This window comes from Meles meles, chromosome 19 (assembly GCF_922984935.1).
Source record: "Meles meles chromosome 19, mMelMel3.1 paternal haplotype, whole genome shotgun sequence".
Lineage (NCBI taxonomy): Eukaryota > Metazoa > Chordata > Mammalia > Carnivora > Mustelidae > Meles > Meles meles.
The window spans coordinates 59,338,528-59,356,082 of record NC_060084.1 but is presented as its reverse complement, the minus strand read 5'-3'; the positions used below and the strand labels follow the sequence as shown (position 1 = coordinate 59,356,082).

General features: G+C 58.5%; 3 protein-coding genes across 28 annotated transcripts in view; 1 reads left to right on the top strand and 2 right to left on the bottom strand.

Annotated features, from left to right (window-relative positions):
- Positions 1 to 125: 125 nt before the first annotated feature.
- On the bottom strand, positions 126 to 9,507 carry ZNF135 (zinc finger protein 135). 6 transcript variants are annotated; one of them, XM_045989529.1, is made up of 4 exons: positions 9,313 to 9,507; positions 7,953 to 8,037; positions 5,348 to 5,474; positions 126 to 2,563 (listed from the first exon to the last, which is right to left on the bottom strand). In XM_045989529.1, the coding sequence occupies exons 2-4, from the start codon at positions 7,983 to 7,985 to the stop codon at positions 840 to 842; spliced, it is 1,884 nt and encodes a 627-aa protein (XP_045845485.1). In that variant the 5' UTR covers positions 7,986 to 8,037; positions 9,313 to 9,507; the 3' UTR covers positions 126 to 839. The 6 variants fall into 6 exon arrangements, with proteins under 6 accessions (XP_045845485.1, XP_045845484.1, XP_045845487.1 ...); XM_045989528.1 differs by lacking the exon at positions 9,313 to 9,507 and adding an exon at positions 8,629 to 9,068; XM_045989531.1 differs by lacking the exon at positions 7,953 to 8,037.
- LOC123931898 (collagen alpha-1(I) chain-like) overlaps positions 9,503 to 17,555 on the top strand; it is a 22,996-nt gene continuing 14,943 nt past the window's right edge. For 10 of the 21 annotated variants that reach the window (XR_006816324.1, XR_006816325.1, XR_006816319.1 and 7 more), the window contains exon 1: positions 9,503 to 15,473. Coding sequence is in view for 6 of the 21 variants with exons in the window: in XM_045989590.1 (XP_045845546.1) it covers positions 14,181 to 15,371 (1,191 nt within the window). In the remaining 15 variants the exon portion in view is untranslated. The remainder of the gene's footprint in view (positions 15,474 to 17,555) is intronic. The other 11 variants (XR_006816329.1, XR_006816327.1, XR_006816331.1 and 8 more) reach the window with 2 other exon arrangements.
- ZSCAN1 (zinc finger and SCAN domain containing 1) overlaps positions 15,693 to 17,555 on the bottom strand; it is a 16,708-nt gene continuing 14,845 nt past the window's right edge. The window contains exons 3-5 of the mRNA XM_045989571.1: positions 17,081 to 17,192; positions 16,794 to 16,868; positions 15,693 to 16,592 (exon numbers count right to left, since the gene is read on the bottom strand). Coding sequence (XP_045845527.1) covers positions 15,802 to 16,592; positions 16,794 to 16,868; positions 17,081 to 17,192 — 978 coding nt within the window. The 3' untranslated portion in view covers positions 15,693 to 15,801. The remainder of the gene's footprint in view (positions 16,593 to 16,793; positions 16,869 to 17,080; positions 17,193 to 17,555) is intronic.

Sequence of the window (17,555 nt, the reverse complement as noted above, 5' to 3'; positions counted from 1 at the left end):
CCAAATCCAGCCAATGTAATTTAAGTATGGGTTCTAATGAGGATGGCAAGTCACTGTTTAAGGGTCGTGGCTGTCAGACTGCTGTGAGTGGATTCAAGATTTAATGTAGTACTGTGGACCCTCAAGATAAATTACACAGAAACGAAAGCTTATTAAACTCCAGGAAGAAGACTCAGTGAACAACAGTCGAGAGATTAACTCGTACATTTCTCAACAGAGATAAACCTTGCAAAACATAAGGTTTCAACGTGGAGGCACTATTGTTCATAAGACGGTGGCTTAACAAAAGAAATATTCCTTTTTGTGAAACAGCAACATGTGTGTTTTCTAATGCCTGTGAGTCCTGTAGAGGAACTTAGAGCCACCCTGCACCATTCGTAACCACCCCTCCCCAAAACGTCACACGCAGTAATGATAAATTCTGTGTATCCGGTTCCTGTATACAGGAAGCACTTGTGGGGTTTCTCACCGCTTTGAAAATCCTAGTTTGGAATATCGAATCCTTGGACAGAAGCCATTTCCAGATTGGCTACATTTTGTCTTTTTCCTGTAGATCCTGGGATGTAGCATTAGTGGGCACTCATGACAAGGCCCTCAACACGGATGAACTCCATGTTCCCCTTCTGCGTCCGACCTGCCATCCAGGGACAGACGACCTAGAGCTCCGGGTTTCTGCAGTCGTGTCCGTCCCTTTGGTGGGAGGGCGTCCGGGCCGCGGACCGGGCGCCCAGGCTCGCGTGTGCTCCTACCGGTGTTTCTGTCGAGGACGGCCCGGTCAGGTCCGGAAGGGACGAGCTGGGGCTTCGGCCTCTGCGCCAACCTGGCAAATGTGAGGTGGCCTACGCGGTGTGAGTCCTCTGGTGCTTGGTGAGCGACGAGCTGTGCGTGAAGGCCTTGCCACAGCCCCCGCACGCGTACGGCTTCTCGCCTGTGTGGATCCGCCGGTGCTGCGTGAGGTGCGTGCTCTGCCTGAAGGACTTCCCACAGTGCGGGCACTCGTACGGCTTCTCTCCCGTGTGTGTGCGCTCGTGCTGGCTGAGCGACGAGCTGTGGCTGAAGGACTTGCCGCACTCGTTGCACCCATACGGCTTCTCCTTGGTGTGGATGCGCTGGTGCTCGATAAGCAGCGAGCTCTGGCTGAAGGCGCGGCCGCACGTGCTGCACTCGTACGGCTTCTCGCCTGTGTGCACGCGCTGGTGCTGCACGAGCGGCGCGAGCTGGCTGAAGGCGCGGCCGCACGCGCGGCACTCATATGGCTTCTCGCCCGTGTGGATACGCTGGTGCTTGGTGAGCGATGAGCTGTGGCTGAAGGCCTTGCCACAGTCGCCACATGCGTATGGCTTCTCGCCCGTGTGGATGCGCTGGTGCTGCGTGAGGTGCGTGCTCTGGCGGAAGGCCTTGCCGCATTGGCCGCACTCGTATGGCTTCTCGCCCGTGTGCGTGCGCTCGTGCTGGCTGAGCGACGAGCTGTGGCTGAAGGTCTTGCCACACTCGTTGCACCCGTACGGCTTCTCGCCCGTGTGGATGCGCCGGTGCTCGGTGAGGAGCGTGCTCTGGCTGAAGGCCTTGCCGCACTCGTCACACTCGTATGGCTTCTCGCCCGTGTGCGTGCGCTGGTGTTGGATCAGCGGCGTGATCTGCGTGAAGGCCTTGCCACACGCATGGCACTCGTACGGCTTCTCGCCCGTGTGGATGCGCTGGTGCTTGGTGAGCGACGAGCTGTGGCTGAAGGCCTTGCCGCACTCGCCGCACGCGTATGGCTTCTCGCCTGTGTGGATGCGCAGGTGCTGCGTGAGGTGGATGCTCTGGCGGAAGGCCTTGCCGCACTGGCCGCACTCGTACGGCTTCTCGCCTGTGTGCGTGCGCTCGTGCTGGCTGAAGGAGGACCTGAAGCTGAAGGCCTTGCCGCACTGGCCGCACTCGTATGGCTTTTCCCCAGTGTGCGTCCTCTGGTGCTGGATCAGCGGGGCGATCTGGTTGAAGGTCTTCCCACACTGAGTGCACTTGTAAGGCTTCTCGCCCGTGTGGATTCTCTGGTGCTTGGTAAGCGCCGAGCTATTGCGGAAGCCCTTTCCGCACTCGTGACATTTGTAGGGCCTCTCTCCCGTGTGCGTTCGGTGGTGCTCGATGAGAGCTGAGCTGTGACTAAATGCCTTTCCACAGGTCTGGCACTTGTAGGGCTTCTCCTTTGCATACGTTTTCGGTTGAGCATTGAACCCTGGGTCTGGCTTCCCCCTCTTCGCGCGTGTCCCCAGCGCGTGGAGGCCTTGTCTTTCAGGAGTCATCGCCTGAGGTGGGAGACGGGGGCTCAGAATCAAGTTTTCCCTGAACCCATTCCCCTGCTGCTGCTGGTGCATGGGGGTCCTCACAGGCGTGAAGGCTGCCTGCACCATATGGCTGTCTTGGCTCTCGTGACTCTGTCCCCAGTGGCCCTCGGCATCGTCACCCTCGGCGTACCACAGACCTTCCCACAGGAACCTTTCCACCAGAACACTGCTGTCTCTTTCTTCAGTGATGTCCCGCTTTGGAGAGGACAGTCTGCTTTTGGGTCGAGTTTCCAAATCTGAAAGAAACAAAAATGGAGATGCCCCTTAATTCCAGTTTGGGGGGGAAGAATTTACAGTGGGTGGGTGGCTAAAGACTAAAACTGGTGGTTTGGAAAGGCTGAAGGCACCAGCGGCTTCGACCACTTAAAAATACAGCTTCACAGATCAGAGGAGGAACGGGAGCAGGGAAGAAAGCACGGAGAATCGTCAGAGGCGGGGCAGCTGGCAAGGGGAGTGCAGAAAATGAGGGCATGGAGAGGATGCAGGGCAGACGGTGAGCATCCAGGGAAGCATCCGGGGAAGCTGTTGGCAGATGCCCCAGGCTAGAAGGAGCTGAGCAATGGCCAAGCCCTGGCGAAAGCAGCCCCCGAGTGCCAGGCGCTGATGGAGGAAGAGCCGCCTCTCACCGATGAAGGACCAGCCAGCGCAGCCCTCCCGCTGCTCAGGCCCAGTATCCTCCTGCTGCTGCTCCAGCTCGGCCAGATCTAGAGAAACCAGCAGCTCCTCAGACCGGAGCCGGCTGATGTGTGTACGGCTAGAGGCAGGGATAAGTGACCAGAGGTGAGCAAGAGGACTTGGATCTGGTCTGGATCTGGTCTGCTGGGTCTGTCTCAGCCACTGGGAGCCCCAAAGGCAGGGCTTCTGTCCACCTTGGTCACCACTGCACCCCAGCCCATGGCAGAGGCCAGCAGACATGCTGAATAACCAAACGAATGCATCCCCTCCTCCCCCTTCCTGGCAGGACTGCCTTCTGGCCCCAGTACCCAGGGTGCCCTGCACAGCCACGGCCCTGGCCTGGCATCCCCACCTAGCACTGGACTGGCCTAAACGTGTGAGGGGGCACTCTGCCGTTTACATCACGCTCTAATGAAGTGTTCAGGAAAAAATAAAAAATAAATAGAGCTCAAGCCAGGTGTGGCTGGCAAAACAGTGGTCCCTAATACGGCCACATTCTAATTCCTGGAACCAGTGAGGAAGCGGTCACAAGCGTTCTGGTCTGTGAGTGAGGGATGCGGGAGGGCCGAGGCCAGAGTGATGGGAGAAGACCTCAGAGCTGTGCTCACTGGGAAGATGGATGAGGCTGTGAGTCAAGGAATGCGGGCACCTCTGGGAGCCGGAAGGAGAAAGGACATGAATTCTCGCAGGCTCCGCAGGAGGACTGCAGCACCGACACCAACACTGAACTGGGAGATAGTTCCTGCTGCTTTAAGCCACTAAGCTGCTGGCAATTCGTTACAACACTCCAGAAAGTGAATGTCCTAGACAAGGGCTGCTTGCTGCTGAAGCTGCAGCGACGTGGTTGTCACTCCTCCCACACACTGGCCATTCTTCCCAGGCCCTGGCGACAGGCCGCTGCTTAAACTAGGTCAGGGCCTGACACCAGTGCCGGGACAGCCCCATTTCCTACAGAGCTGGTACTGGTCGCAGGAGCTGAGTAAGATGTACCAAGAACACAGCCTGCACAGGCATGCGGAAGCACCCAGACGGGATCTACCAACCCACAGAGAGGTGAGTCGTTAAAGATTCTGTGGTTTCAATCTCTGAGGTGAGAGGGTTTTTTTACAGAGGAAGAGCAGGCTGCTGCCCCACCCCCAGTGCCTTTGCACTTGCTGGTCCTTCCGCCTGGAATTCTGTTCTCCCAGCCTGTCTCGAGGTGGCACTGTCCTCATGACTTGGGCTTCAGCTCGCACACCACCTCCCTGGAGAGGCTAGCCTCCTCTCTGCTCAAGTCCTCCCCAGAACCTGGGGGGGCGCCCTGCGCCCAGCCTCAGCATTCATCATACACCGTGAGTATCTTGTGCAGCTATGGTTCTACCTGCTTACTGCATGCCCCTTCCCTCACCAAGGATGTCGGCTCACTGAAGGCCTCACTCACGGGAGAACAGGTGCTTGGTGCACGTTTACCGAGTAGTCAGTTCGCTCTGAAGAATGCGAGGGCAGATACGGAGAGAGAGCGAGCCACGGGGCTGAATAGGCTCCTCCCAGCCCTGCAGGGCTCTCCCCTCACCTGGGCACACATGCTGGGGAGCCCCTGCATCTGCCACCCACAGCTCCTCCGGCTCCAGCGGGGAAATGACATCCAGCCTGGGGAGCCAGCATTCTGCTCAAGTGGGGGATCCCCGAGTGTGCGTTGGTGTTCCAGGACCCTTCTCAAATCTCTGTCCAGTCCACCTTCCTTCCTCCGGGACCTACTCGGCTGCAGGCCCCAAAGGCCACAGCTGTGGTAGAGGCCCTGATGCCTGGCCCTGTAGGGACCCAACCCTGGCTCTGGACAGGGGGCTGTGTGACCCAGCTCTGGCCAGTCAGAGCTCTGCTGCTCCCCTGACTACCCGCTAGTAACAAGGACCAGTGTGGAGGGGACCTGGCTGCCACACAAGATGACCCACAGGCCTTCCATGGGGGCCCAGGACAAGACACCGATGAGGCACCATGGCAGCTCCCCTCCCCTCTAGGGGGCCCATCTGTGAATGGAGGCAGGTGGCGGCGGCACTGGCAAGACTTGGCCCTGGACTCAGACGGAGGAGGTGTGAAGGGGGAGGGCTCCTGCCAGACCACAGGAAGAATCAGGTCTTCCTCGGGATTCTGCAGTCATGGGACCCAGTAGGGCCCTCTTAACCCATGATTTTCGGCTCCTGGCATTTTCAGGTGGGATCTGTAACTTGAAACCAAACATCAGGTCTCTGAACCCCCAAACAACTCCTAGGCATTTACTTTTAAGGCCTAGACGTACCCCAACTGTTAAACCAGGAGAATTAGAGTGTGCTGGGTGCAGACCATCGGGTGTTCAAGTGTGGCCTTACCCACGGAGACCAGGAGCCTGAAGGTTTCCAGCATCACATCGCAGTACAGGGTCCTCTGAGCAGGCTCCAGCTGCCCCCACTCCTCCCGGGTGAAGTCCACGACCACGTCCTCAAAGGTCACTTGCTCCTGAAACAGATGTCACACACAGGTGTTCTCACCTAGTCCAAGCCCGGCAATGGCTGCTAGTGGAAGCAGCTGGCAGACAGGGACAGCTGAGATGGCGGGGAGGGGTTTTCTCAGATCTGACAATTTGGATCACGTTTTCCCGGTGGGGGGGGTGTCTGAGGGCTCTGCTGGAGAAAAGCGGGTCTTAGGATATAAGAGGACACACCCCAGTCATGCAAACACAGGACCCCTGAGATGCCATCATGGCCGTGACCGAGGGAAGGGCACAAAGCAGCCCCGGGAGGCTGAAAACCTCCCATGCATCAGGTAGACTGTCCCCTGGTGTCCATGGCTGCAGTCACCAAGCTGCAGACTCCTGTCAGTCTGCACTGCCCACAAACGATACCTGAATGCAAAGTGGGGAGAAAGAAAGGAGCCAATGGAGTGGTGGGAACAAGGGAGTGAACCCGGATGGGAGGGGGTGTCCAGTGATGGGACCCCTGGAAACCGTTTCTTAGTCTAATTTTGGACACTTACATATTGGGGTAAAAACACGATCCCCAAGGAGAAAGCCTAATGGTGGCTCCTGGGGTGATTCTCGTCACTACCACACTGTGTGTGTTTTCTGAAACTCCCACACAAGGCCAGTTTCTTCCGGGACTGGGTTGGGAATTCATGATTTTCTCAAAGGCACATGAAGGGCAGGGGGGCAGCCACCCCCCCACAAAGGCAGTTTCTTCTCACCAAATCAAGTGCTGTGGGTGGCTGGGGCCGGGAGGGGGCACAGAGGCAAAGTCCAGGGCTTACCCTGACACTGGGTGTCACTGCCCTGAGTGAGGGACACAGACAGGGTGCCCAAATACTAGATCCTGGCCCAGCAAGCAGCATCTGCCTCTGCTAACATTCCTCCCACCAGAGGCGGGGAGATGTGGGGCAGCAGACGGTGTGAACTAGGCATCTGGGGTGTCCAGACTCGGCCCGAGACGGATGGGGCTTCAAAGCCCAGCCCCAGGTCCATCCTTTAAAGTGCTCTGCGCCTCCTTGCCCTCATCTGTGAGTTAGTGAGAACTCCCCAAGGAGGCTGCTGGGAGGCACAAGGGGATTCCTGTGATGTGTGTGCCGGGCCCCGCGCAGAATGGGTGCTTTACCTGTGTAAGCCCCCATTCAGCCGGTGTGCTGGAGGCTTGGGGTGGGGGTTGATTTTCTTTCACCAATTTCCCCATTTCTGTTACATTTTCCCCACTTAGTAGGTCTTAGTGGTTCTCTGCAGAGTCCCAGTGGGTCACTGTTCTGGGCACAGCAGAGGCCAGGTAACAACAGACACTCCCCTAGCCACAGGGTACTCTTGCTGTAGTTGCAGAGTGTGGGAGCTAATGAAAAAATGGGAGGCCGGGAGGGGGTCAGTGCTCTAGAGAAAATGGGAGGGGTGCTGCTCGAATGGTCATGCAGAGGTCTGCAAGAGCCACAAAGGCACTGGGATGGGTGCTGAGCGCTGGGGACATTCACGAGGGCACGTGGTCTGAGCTGGGCCCAGGTATCCTGAGCTCAGGCCTGGCTTGGCCACTCCCAACTGTGTGGTCTCAGGGCTGGGACATGCCTCTGTGTCCTGGTTTCCTCATTGCAGCATCCTGGGGCTGATGTGGGTATAGGATGTGGTGCACCTACCATGTGTCCAGCACTGACCACAGGCTTTGGCGTATTTCTACCCATTCACTGAGTGCCTACTGTGTTCTGGGCCTTTGCACATGGCAAAGATGGTCAGAACTGGTTCCCAAGGCCCTAAGCCCCAGGCCCCCGACAGCTGGCCTAGGAAACCTTGTTCTCAGTCCTCCAGTTACATGTATGTGCCTGGCCCTTATGGAAAGTGCCTGGCATGGTTCCACCTCCAGGCCTTTACTTATGGTATTCCCCAGCCTGGAACATTCTTCCTGTGGGCCCTTGATCTCACTCCCAGCCCCCCTGCAGGTCTCTGTCTTGGGGTCACTTCCTCAGGGAGGTCTTCTGGGCTATACTGGGTAATGCCTGGGGCCCAAGCCATCATCTTCTGGGCCCCATTTTCCTGCACAACATGTGGCATGTTTACATTCCTTGTAGGAACTATAAGCCCCATAGGGATGGTAATTTTTTGTCTGTTCCTGCACCTGCAATTCCTACAACAGTGCCTAGAAGGGCACCTAGTCAATGGCAGGTCACCAAGGGGACTGAGTGGAGTGAGCGAGCTGGGAGTACACACTGCTATGTCGAGAAAGTGCTCGACACATCAGTGGAATGGACGAGCGCTGTCTGCTAGGGTAGAACAGGGCAGGTAAAGACTCAGGGAGATCCTCTCGGAGGTGGTGAGGTGGGAGATCTGGGGGAAGATGCAGCTGGCTGGGCACATTCCTGGTGGGGGCAGAGTAGGGGCAGAGTAAGGGCAAAGGCCCTGAGAGCACCATGAATCTGGTGGGGGGCTGAGGCCAGGCCTGGGAGGCCTGAGTGGGAGGGCGGTGGTGTACTCACCGGGGCCCCAGCAGCGACGAGCCCAGCCGTCATGCCCTCCTTCTCTGGCCTCTTACAGAAACAGCCAGTTCCTCTGCAGGCAGTTCTGGCAGGGAAGGGGATGCGAGAGACTGGGCAAGTGCCTGTGGTTATCAGAAACCCTGCACCCCAGGATGTGCGCGCAAGTAGGAGGGGCTGTGGCTGCCAGAGCCTGGAGCCCTGTGCCCAGGCCAAACCCAACAGCAGCGAAACCTCAGCCTGGCATTCAAGGACCTACCATGTGCCCAGTGCTACTCCAGGCATTGCTGACAGACTACCTCGAATTCTCCTACCCCATTTCACAAATAGGAAAACTGAGGGCCATGGCGAGCAAAGGGCACACCCCCAGTTGCCCAGATGTTCGATGTTTCCGTTGCTATGACAGAAAGCTAGATAGGGGGTCTTTGGGAACTGTTTACACCGGTTTCCCCAACTCATAAAATCAGAGTGGTGAGCCAGCACAGACATTATAGGAATTAAGGTATGGCAAGGGCTGAAGATGGAGTGCGGCTCGCAGCAGTAGACACATGAAGGCAGTCAGTGCGGGAAGAAAAGCCTCTTCAGTGAGCATCTCCCGAGTACCCACACCTCCTCCCTGGCTGAGTGCCCCAGATGAAACTCGGGCCCAAGGTTGTATGCATTTCCCTTATGGCGCTACCTCCCCTTGTCGCTTCCTGTGCTCCCAATTCCGGCCATTGTCTTCACAGCAGTTTCCAAGATGGGAGTTCTCCCGTTCAGTGATGTGTTGACAGGTTTCTTACCTGGGGGCTCTGGGGTATAGGGTAGGGCCTGGCACCCAGGACATCTGAACATGTGCTTGCTGAATAAATGACTGAGCCTAGATGGTACTAAGACTTTAACATAATGAGCCCGCTTCCTGGGTCCCCGGCGGCTGGGAGTCAAGTGTGTGCTCCTGGTCTCCCCCACGATCATCCAGAGGAGCCGGCTGCTCACCTAAGGTGACGCTGCAGAGACGACTTTGCAGGGGTCTTCGCCCCCCCCAACCCCAGACGTCCCACCGAAGCAGGGGAAGGCTGCAGGTCAGGTGGCGCGTCTCTGAAGGGTCGGACCAGCTGGTCACTCTGTGACGTCCGTAGCCGATGGCTCCCACCCCTTTGGCCAAAACCAGGGCCCCACCCTGACCCCAACTCCAACTCTCGGACCCGGAGACACCCCCACCCCAATCCGGGCCCCGCCCACTCGGCCCCGCCCCCACCGCCCCTGAAGCGACCTGCCCCGGGCTCAAAGCAGGAAAAGGGACTCTCCACAGACGGGCGCGAGAAGACCCCGGATCCCCGCCCGTTTCGGCCTCCCCCGTTCCGGCCACCCCAGCCTCACTTACCAGCCGGACCGCAGGACAAAGGCCGCGGCCGCCACCGGCCAGGTCTGAGCTTGCGCAGGCGGGCGCCCAACTACATCTCCCAGACGGCGGCGCGCGCACTTCCGGCCGTTTCCGTGCTCGCCTCGCCCGAGTCCGGGGCCGTGGCTACCGCGCTCGCAGTACGAGCTAGGCCTCGAGGACCACGCCGGCCTTAGCCTCGCCGCCCCGCCCTAAAACCCTTGCACAACGCATTCCCCTGTCTGATGACCAGGGACGAAGGCCACGCCCGCCGTTGACCGGGACTGCGCCTGCGCAGGCGGGCGCCGAACTACAACTCCCAGAGGTCCATGCAAGGGCTCGTGCGCTTCTGCCCGGGCCATCCGGTTGCTCAGAGTTCGAGTTTCGACGCGGGTGTCTGAGGCGCCGTCGCAAGTGTCCGGCTCCCGCGGACGTCTCCCCCGCGCTCGTACCGCGGCCCCTGGCCGGGGACTAGCGTAGATAGAGTGGTCAGGGGGTGAGGGAGGACGCGGAGCAGAGGCCGAGGGAAGATGCGGAGAAGTAGTCTCTGCTGGGAGGACGCGGCCGGGCTGAGGCGGCGGGCGCAGGGCCCGTGAGGGAGGTGAGTCCTCCGGGAGCAGCGACGCGCGGCGTTCAAGGTGGACACTGTGTCGTAAACTTTATTGTTGTCCGACAAACTGGAGTATCCGGAAACAGCGGGAAGTGCGAGACGCGAAATGACACACACCCAAGTTGAAACAGACACTCACCACGACGCCATACACTGCGAGCCGTTGACGCTTGCCACCGACCCCCTTCGCGGGCTCCAGGGCGCGGCCGCAGGAAACGTCCGCGCTGGATGCGTGTTTAAACTGCTCTTCGTCACTGTCGCGTGTGCCTTTGAGCAGCAGCGCAGTGTCCAGAGCTCGTGTGTCCGCACTGACGGAATCCGAAGCTGGCGGGACGGTGACCAGGGCCTGCCGGGCGCTGGGCCCCGGGGATGGCAGCCAGCAGTTGGCCAGGCGCCAGTGGACGGGGTGTGCGCGGTGGCCGCTCAGCCCCTTGAGCCAGACTTCTTTTCACTGATGCGCGGACCGGCCCTGGAGCTGTGAGCGGACGTGGCTGCCCGAGACTGAGCCTGGGCACTTGCCCGCTGAGAAAGCCTGATTCAAGCCAGGGCTGACATGCTGGATCTGAAGCTGAGAAAACGTGTCAAGACGCGGGCATTTTTTCTTTGTCTGGAACAACAATTTGTAACGACTCTGACTCTGAAAACAGCAGAGAGACAGTAGGAATTCTCACATTGGGGAAAAACCTAGCTGGATACTTTTTCTTTACACATAAAGACACTTGAAAAGATTAAGCTAGTTCTCACATGAGTAAAAGACTTTAAATTTCATAAGCCCTACAACAGTGGTTGTTACAGAAAAGCACAGATGGCTCAAACACAGAGTGCACTGATGTAAACAAGGCAACGACAAGCTTTTCTTTAAAGTGTCTTGTACATTCAAAGACTATAAAGGCTCACATTTACGATTGTCATACTGAAAGCCCACCTTCTCTATACCACAGTATAAAGTCTTTAAAATATACATAAAATGTCAATTATCAGTTCTCTCACCTGCAAACCAAAATGCGAAAAGATAATTGTTTACTGTTAGTTTTTTCTTCCACAGAATGTGTATGCTTCCCCCTACTTTCCCGTAACTATATCAGAAGGCGTGTACACATTTATGATGAAGTCTTTTCCTTAGGTCTGGGCAGAGTCCTGGTAACAAGCTCTTGATGGTGCCACACAGACTTGCCTGCTCATAGGGACATACCCCAGCCCTAATATCGAGCCAGGTTGCCCTGCCCAGATCCCTTGGGGCTTGCCCCTCTGTTATCTTCCCTAGCCTCCTAATTGTGGTTTTTTTCCAACCAGTTTTCACAAACTCCAATGCCTGCAGGGGCTGGGCTGTAAACGGATGGGAGCTGATGGTCTCAACCAAGTGGGTGCCATGCGGACAGGTAAGCCTGGTGCACTAGGTCTGTACTTCTCAAAAGAAGCCAAAGATTTGGATTTGTGTGTGAAATCTCTCGAGTCACAGGAAATTCAAAGAGTTCAAAACCACTGTCAATTAAAGAAGATGATCTGAAGGCTAGCTCTGTGTGGCCTTCACCCCTCCAGACCATGTTGTAGCCAGTGGCTGGGGCCCACTCATGCCAATCTCAGCTTCCTCAAACCACAGTGGTCACCTCCACCTGGCTGTGACAATACTGCACCAGGAGCAGTTGTATCAGGAATCAGTGTAGGTTTCAAGGAATTCTATAATCATGTCACAGATAGCACAACTTCATTACACTCTTTTTGTTAAGTTGTTCAATATATACATTTAAATATAGTACAGTGTGCCTTGTGTATATATTTCATCCTTAAAAAAAATCATTTTGGGAGTCTCAAAACCTAGCAGTACCCAGGTCTCTGCTCCCAGAGGCCCTGGCTGTGGTGGAGAGGAGGGTGGTCTGTTTGCCTCTGGTTCTGGAGCATGAGATGATGAGGACTTGGACTGCACCCACTACCTGGCCCAGCAGATGCTCTGTGACAAAGTGCTAGAGGACAGACAAGGAGGCTGGGAAGTGTCCCAATGGGCAGCTGTTGGCATCTTGCAGGGGACACTGGCAGACCAAGGCACAGGGTGAGCCAAGCATGCATGGAGTGAGCAAAAAGAGAAGAGGGGGCTGGTACTCTATCTCACTACAGCTTAAGCAGCATCTTGGGACTAGGCAGGCTGAGCAATTAACTCAATTTGGCTGCTTTGGTCAATCGGGATTCTGAGGAGTAACTCTCCAGGCCCAGGACCGTGGGCCACATCCATGCCTGTGTCAGCCAAGGCAGAGCGTTTACGGTGGCCTTCCATGGTGCTGTCACCCCATCTCCTCAGAGGTCCAAGTAAGGCTTCCTTGGCTGATCACTGTGGCCCTGCAGTGGGGTCTTGGCAGTGGCTACAGCCCACTTCCTCCTCTGAAGACCATTCGCCCATTCTCACTCACAGAGGGCTGCTCTGTACCGGGCACTGGTACAGTGCTGCAGTGAAGACTGTTCTGGGCAGAGCAGGCAGCCCTCGAGGTGAGGAGGCCCAGCATGGGATTCGCTGTGGAGACAGGTGGGAACAGAGTGGGTGTGGGTGCAGGAGGCCAGCCTATAGCACCCCAGTGCTGGGGGCTACTGAAGCAGGAAGGGATTTGAGAGAACTGGTCAGCTGGGCTTTATGTCATCTCAGTGTGTCTATTTCAGAGGGATCCTGCCGGCTGCTGGTATTGGATGGGATGGAGGGGAATGGGCTGGAGGCAGAGTTTGCTTAGAGTCAGCTGCAGACATCCAAAGATGTAGAAAAGAAGACAGAAGAAAGGGAGGCTGGGGCAGTTAAGTGCAGAGGAGAAAAGAGAACAGGGCGATCCTTAGGCATTGGAGGGTAGAGGGATGGCCTAGAGGAGGCAGTTGGTTTTCTTTTGATCAAGCTTGTCTTTCGACAAGCTCAGTTGAAGGGCTGAGGGACACCAGGCAGGTGTCTCTGGAGGGCATTGGTCTGTGGGATGCCCTGGCAGACATCTTCCTAGAACCCCATCTTCAGAGCTGTTAGCATGAGGATGGTTGGGGCCCATGGCAGTGAGGGGTGTGACTGACGTCTTGTGGGCAGTGGCTCCCACTCTCTCATACAGTTCTGCTTCAACCCAGAGAGCTGGCTTAGGGGGCTTTGAATGAAAGCTGCATTGGAATGAATCTCTGACCCCCAACCAGGCATGACACTGGGATTTCTTTGTCCACATATCCTGTCATCTTAAACAAGCCTGTCCATCATGTGTGCTGTACCTGAAGGATCAGGGGCCAACTGTGGGGCCAAGACTCCAAGCCTTGCCACCTGAACTCCAAGGAAGAAACTGCCTCAGCAGGATGAGAAAGAAGGTGCTTAAAAGAGAGCTGGAGCCCACAAGAAATTAAGGCATGGAGTAGGGCCAGAAGCCCTCAGGGAGGACTTCGAGGATAAGCCAGGATGCTGGAGCGAGCCACAAGCAAGATCTGGAGTCCCAGCTAGTGAGAGTTTCAAGAAGGCAAGCACGGCGAAGGGTGCGAAGGCAGCGGAAGGATCTGCATGGCCCTGGAGGGTGCTAGGGGACAGAGGCTGTAAGTGGGATGCAGGAGGCAGTTTGGTAGGAGAAGCAGCAGTGGGCTGGGTGGGGCAGATCCAAAGGCTTTTCCAGTTGAAAGGCGACTTATGTGTGATTTAAAGGAGAAGATCTCTGCTTACACGTGGTCAGAGTCAATCCAACACTATTTCCAAGTAAAGTTCAAAAAAAACCCCAAACAAACAAAAAACAAAAAGAAAAAAATTTGCAAGGTTTTCATTTACCAGGGGCAAGTAGTACCCAGTAATGAAGAGTTGGGGATGGGTGAAAAGCTGAATCAGGTGCCTGCAGGCTATCCCCAGAAGTGGTGGGGTGAACTGAGGTGCTTGGGAGGCTGCATACCTGCTCTTCGGAAAATCCAGGCGACCATAACGCCAGATTTTTATGTGACATCTATGATTTGAAAAATGTTGGCATTTATCTTTAAAAAAAAAAAAAAAAAGGTCATTCTGTGAATCAAACGAAGTCATGTGGTGTTCAGATTTGGTTATACCTAAAATCCCTGCCTGAAAGCCGTCCAGAAAGCAGATTGGTAGGTGTCAGGGGCGGAGCGGGGAGATGGGGAGTGGCTGCTAATGGGTGTGGGGGACCCATTTCGGGAGTGATGAAAATGCTGCAGAATACATGGTGCTGTACTTAATGCCACCGAATTGTGCATTTTAAGTAGTTAAAATGGCAAGTTTTATGTTGTGTGTACTTTAGCGTGAAATAGGAGTGAAAAAGGAATGGGGGGGACCAAAAAGAGAAGAAAGAAAAGAGGACAGTTCCACGTAAAAGAACCCCATGTGTGTGCCAGGCTCCCAGGGGCTGGGCGGGCAGCCCGCCGCCTTCCACGGAGCACAGGAGGGCCGCCAGGTCAAGGGCGCAGAGGCCGACCTGGCGCCCCCGGGAAAGGCTGCTGGGACTGGTGGTGCTGGCCACGCTCCTCTGCTGTAGCCGGCGGAACACAGACGGCCGACTGCCGAGCCGCGCGCGGCGCTGGGGGTCGCTGTCACCCAAGGAACGCGGCAGGCGCGGCAACAGTCGGAGACGTGGCGGGTCCGGGTCGCCTGCAGGACGAGTCCGCCAGGGGTCGCTGTTACCCGGGGAACGCGGCGGCGGGGACGGTGGGTCCCGGGTCGTTCCGCAGAACAAGCCCTTCGGGGGTCACTGCCACCCGGGGTAAGCGCCTGGCGCGGCCACACCAGGGAGACGCGTCGGGGCACGAGTCGTCCCCCAGGACGAGCCCTTCGGGGTTCGCTATCACCCGGGGAAAGCGCCAGGCGCAGCGGCACCCGGGAGACGCGGCCGGGCCCGGGTCGCCTGCAGGACGAGTCCGCCAGGGGTCGCTGTCGCCCGGGGAACGCGGCGGCGGGGGTGGCGGGTCCGGGTCGTTCCGCAGGACGGGCCCTTCGGGGATCGCTGTCACTCGGGGGACGCGACAGGCGCGGAGACACGCGGGAGACGCGGAGCGTCCCAGGTCGTCCGCAGGACGAGCCCTTTGGGGGTCCCTGTCACCCGCGGAACGCGGCGGCGGGGGTGACGGGTCCCGGGTGGTCCCCAGGACGAGCCCTTCGGGGGTCGCTGCCACTGGGGGGACGCGGCAGGCACGGCGACACGCGGGAGACGCGGCGGGTTGCGGGTCGCCCCGCAGGACGAGCCCTTTGGAGGTCGCGGTCGCCCGGGGTAAGCGCTGGGTGCGGCGACGCCCGGAGACGCGGCGGGTCCAGGTCGCCTGCAGGACGAGTCCGCCAGGGGTCGCTGTCGCCCGGGGAACGCGGCGGCGGGGGTGGCGGGTCCCGGGTCGTTCCGCAAGACGAGCCCTTCGGGGGTCGCTGTCACTCGCGGGACGCGGCAGGCGCGGAGACATGCGGGAGAAGCGGCGGGCCGCCGGCCGTCCCGCAGGGGGAGTCTGCCGTGGGTCGGTGTCACCCGGGGTAAGCGGCAGGCGGGGCGACACCCAGGAGACGCGGCGGCGGGGACAGCGGGTCCCGGGCCGCCCCTCAAGACGAGTCAGCCGAGGGTCGCTGTCACCCGGGGTAAGGGCCAGGCGCGGCGACGCCCTGGAGACGCGGCAGGTCCCGGGTCGCTCCGCAGGACGAGTCTGCCGGGGGTCGCTATCGCCTGGGGGACGCGGCGGCGGGGGTGGCAGCTGCCGCATCCCCTGCAGGACGAGTCCGCCGAGGGGGTCTGTCACCCGGGGGACTCGGCGGAGAGGACAGCGGGTCTCGGGTCGCCCCGCAGGACGATTCCGCCGAGGGTCGCGTCTCTGGGAGGTGGGGGGGGGACGCGGCGGGGTGGCGGGTCCCGGGTCGCCGGCAGAACGAGTCCGCCGGGGGTCGCCGTCACCCGGGGCCCCGCGTCCGCTCACTGCGTGGCGTGCAGTTTCTGGTGGTCGAGGAGGTGGACCATCCAGGGGAAGGCCTTCCCGCAGACGCCGCACTCGAAGGGCCGCTCGCGGCTGGAGGACTCCCGGCGCCGGCCTCCATTCGCGTTTCGGCTGCGGGGGCCTCGGCCCGCCGCCTCCAACCGGCGGGCCTCCCTGGGCCCCTCGCCCCTGGCCCGCCGGGGCCTCTTGCGAGGCGGCTGCAGCAGATGGATCTTCCGATGCTCCTCCAGCACCGAGGGGTGCAGAAAGGCCTTGCCGCAGTCGGAGCACGAGAAGGGCTCCTCTTCCAGGTGGCGCTTCCGGTGCTCGATGAAGTGGGTGACCCAGATGAAAACCTCCCCGCACTCGGCACATGTGAAGGGCCGCGCCCCTGGGGGGGCTTGGGGCTCCTCTGAGCTCCCCGAGGAGGGAGCAGCAGCCGACGGCTGCCCCGCCTCTTCAGGGGAGGCTTTGGGGTCTTTGAGTAAGGGCAGGTGGGTGCTGCTGGCATCGCTGTCCCCAAGACCCTTTTGGGGATTGCTGCTCTGAGCACTGGGGCCGGGCTGAGGGTTCGGGTGTGCGGGCCCCTCTGGAGCAGGCTCTTGGCCTCCAGTGCCCAGAAGCGCAGCCTCCCTGGGGGCAGCTTCTGCCTGCCAGCCACTCCCTTCTGCCTGGGCAGAGTCCTGGGCCTGCCTGGGGAGGGAGTGCCTGTTCCTCAGGGCTCCGTCCCCAGCCGGCCCGCAGGGAGGTTCATCCCAGATACTAGGCTTCAGAGCCGAGCAGCCTGGGCCTGGGGAGGGGGAGGGGAAAGGGTTAATTGTTAGTGAAGGGGCAGGGGCTGGAGGCCACTCCCTGGGCATCTTCCTGTTCCCCTCCTCCCAGGGACTTCAGAGACTCTACTTGGTAGGGCCTTAATGCCCTCAATCCTTTGCCTTCTTAAGATAAAGGGATGGGGGGGCAAATCCCTCAGCCCTGGGCCCCTTGTCCTCACCTGGGTGGGCGGCTGAGGGGACCTCGTGCTGCAGCGTCTTCGGTCCGTCTGTCTGCATGCTAGGAGGCTGAAGCCCTGGTCAAGGGGTGGAAATGATTGAGTGGCTGTTGCGGGAGGGAGGAGGGGACGCGCTACCAGTCCCCAGTCCTGGTGTGCACAATTTCTGGGGGAAGGTATAGCATTCAGCACCAAAGCCCCCCCAACACTGCCATCAGCAAAGTCTAACCCTCGCCGGACCTTAAATCCATTCCCAGCCCTCAGGATTGCTGTAGGACCCAAACACTCACCGAGTGAGCCCAGGGTGCAGGATGCCTCGGCCCCCGCCCTGGCATGGGGACTCCGATGGGGCTGGGAAGGCTGCAGCCACTCGCCCTCCTGGGGGAGCCCCAGCTCCGATTCCTGGAATGGCAAACACAGTCCTGCTCAGTGGCTGCCCCAGTGCTGCGCAGGGCTCCGAGCAGCCACCACAGCAGAGGGACAGCATTGCCTCCCTTCAAAAATCCAGGAATGTAAAACTAAAGCCATCACTCCCCTCTGCCCCCCACAAAAAAGTGCCAAAAAAAAAAAAAAAAAAGCCACCAAACCGATAAACAGTATTTAATAAGAGTTTATTGTGCAAATAAGAGTAGCCTACGAACTGGGAGCTTTCAAATCCAGGACTGATGTAAAGCCTGAGGGCTTATACAGTGAAAATGAGGAGGTCGTTTAACTTTCTTGGGGGTGGTTATTAAAAAGGGGGTTTCCAGACAGCAGGGGCTGGCT

Excerpts from the sequence above, each read along its gene's own strand:
- ZNF135 (XM_045989528.1), bottom strand. The coding sequence starts at position 8,903 with ATGATCGTGGGGGAGACCAGGAGCACACACTTGACTCCCAGCCGCCGG. Across the intron at positions 5,475-7,952 it reads TCGTCGCTGCTGGGGCCCCG|GAGCAAGTGACCTTTGAGGA; the intron begins GTGAGTACACCA and ends CATCTGTTTCAG. Across the intron at positions 2,564-5,347 it reads CAGGCTCCTGGTCTCCGTGG|ATTTGGAAACTCGACCCAAA; the intron begins GTAAGGCCACAC and ends TGTTTCTTTCAG.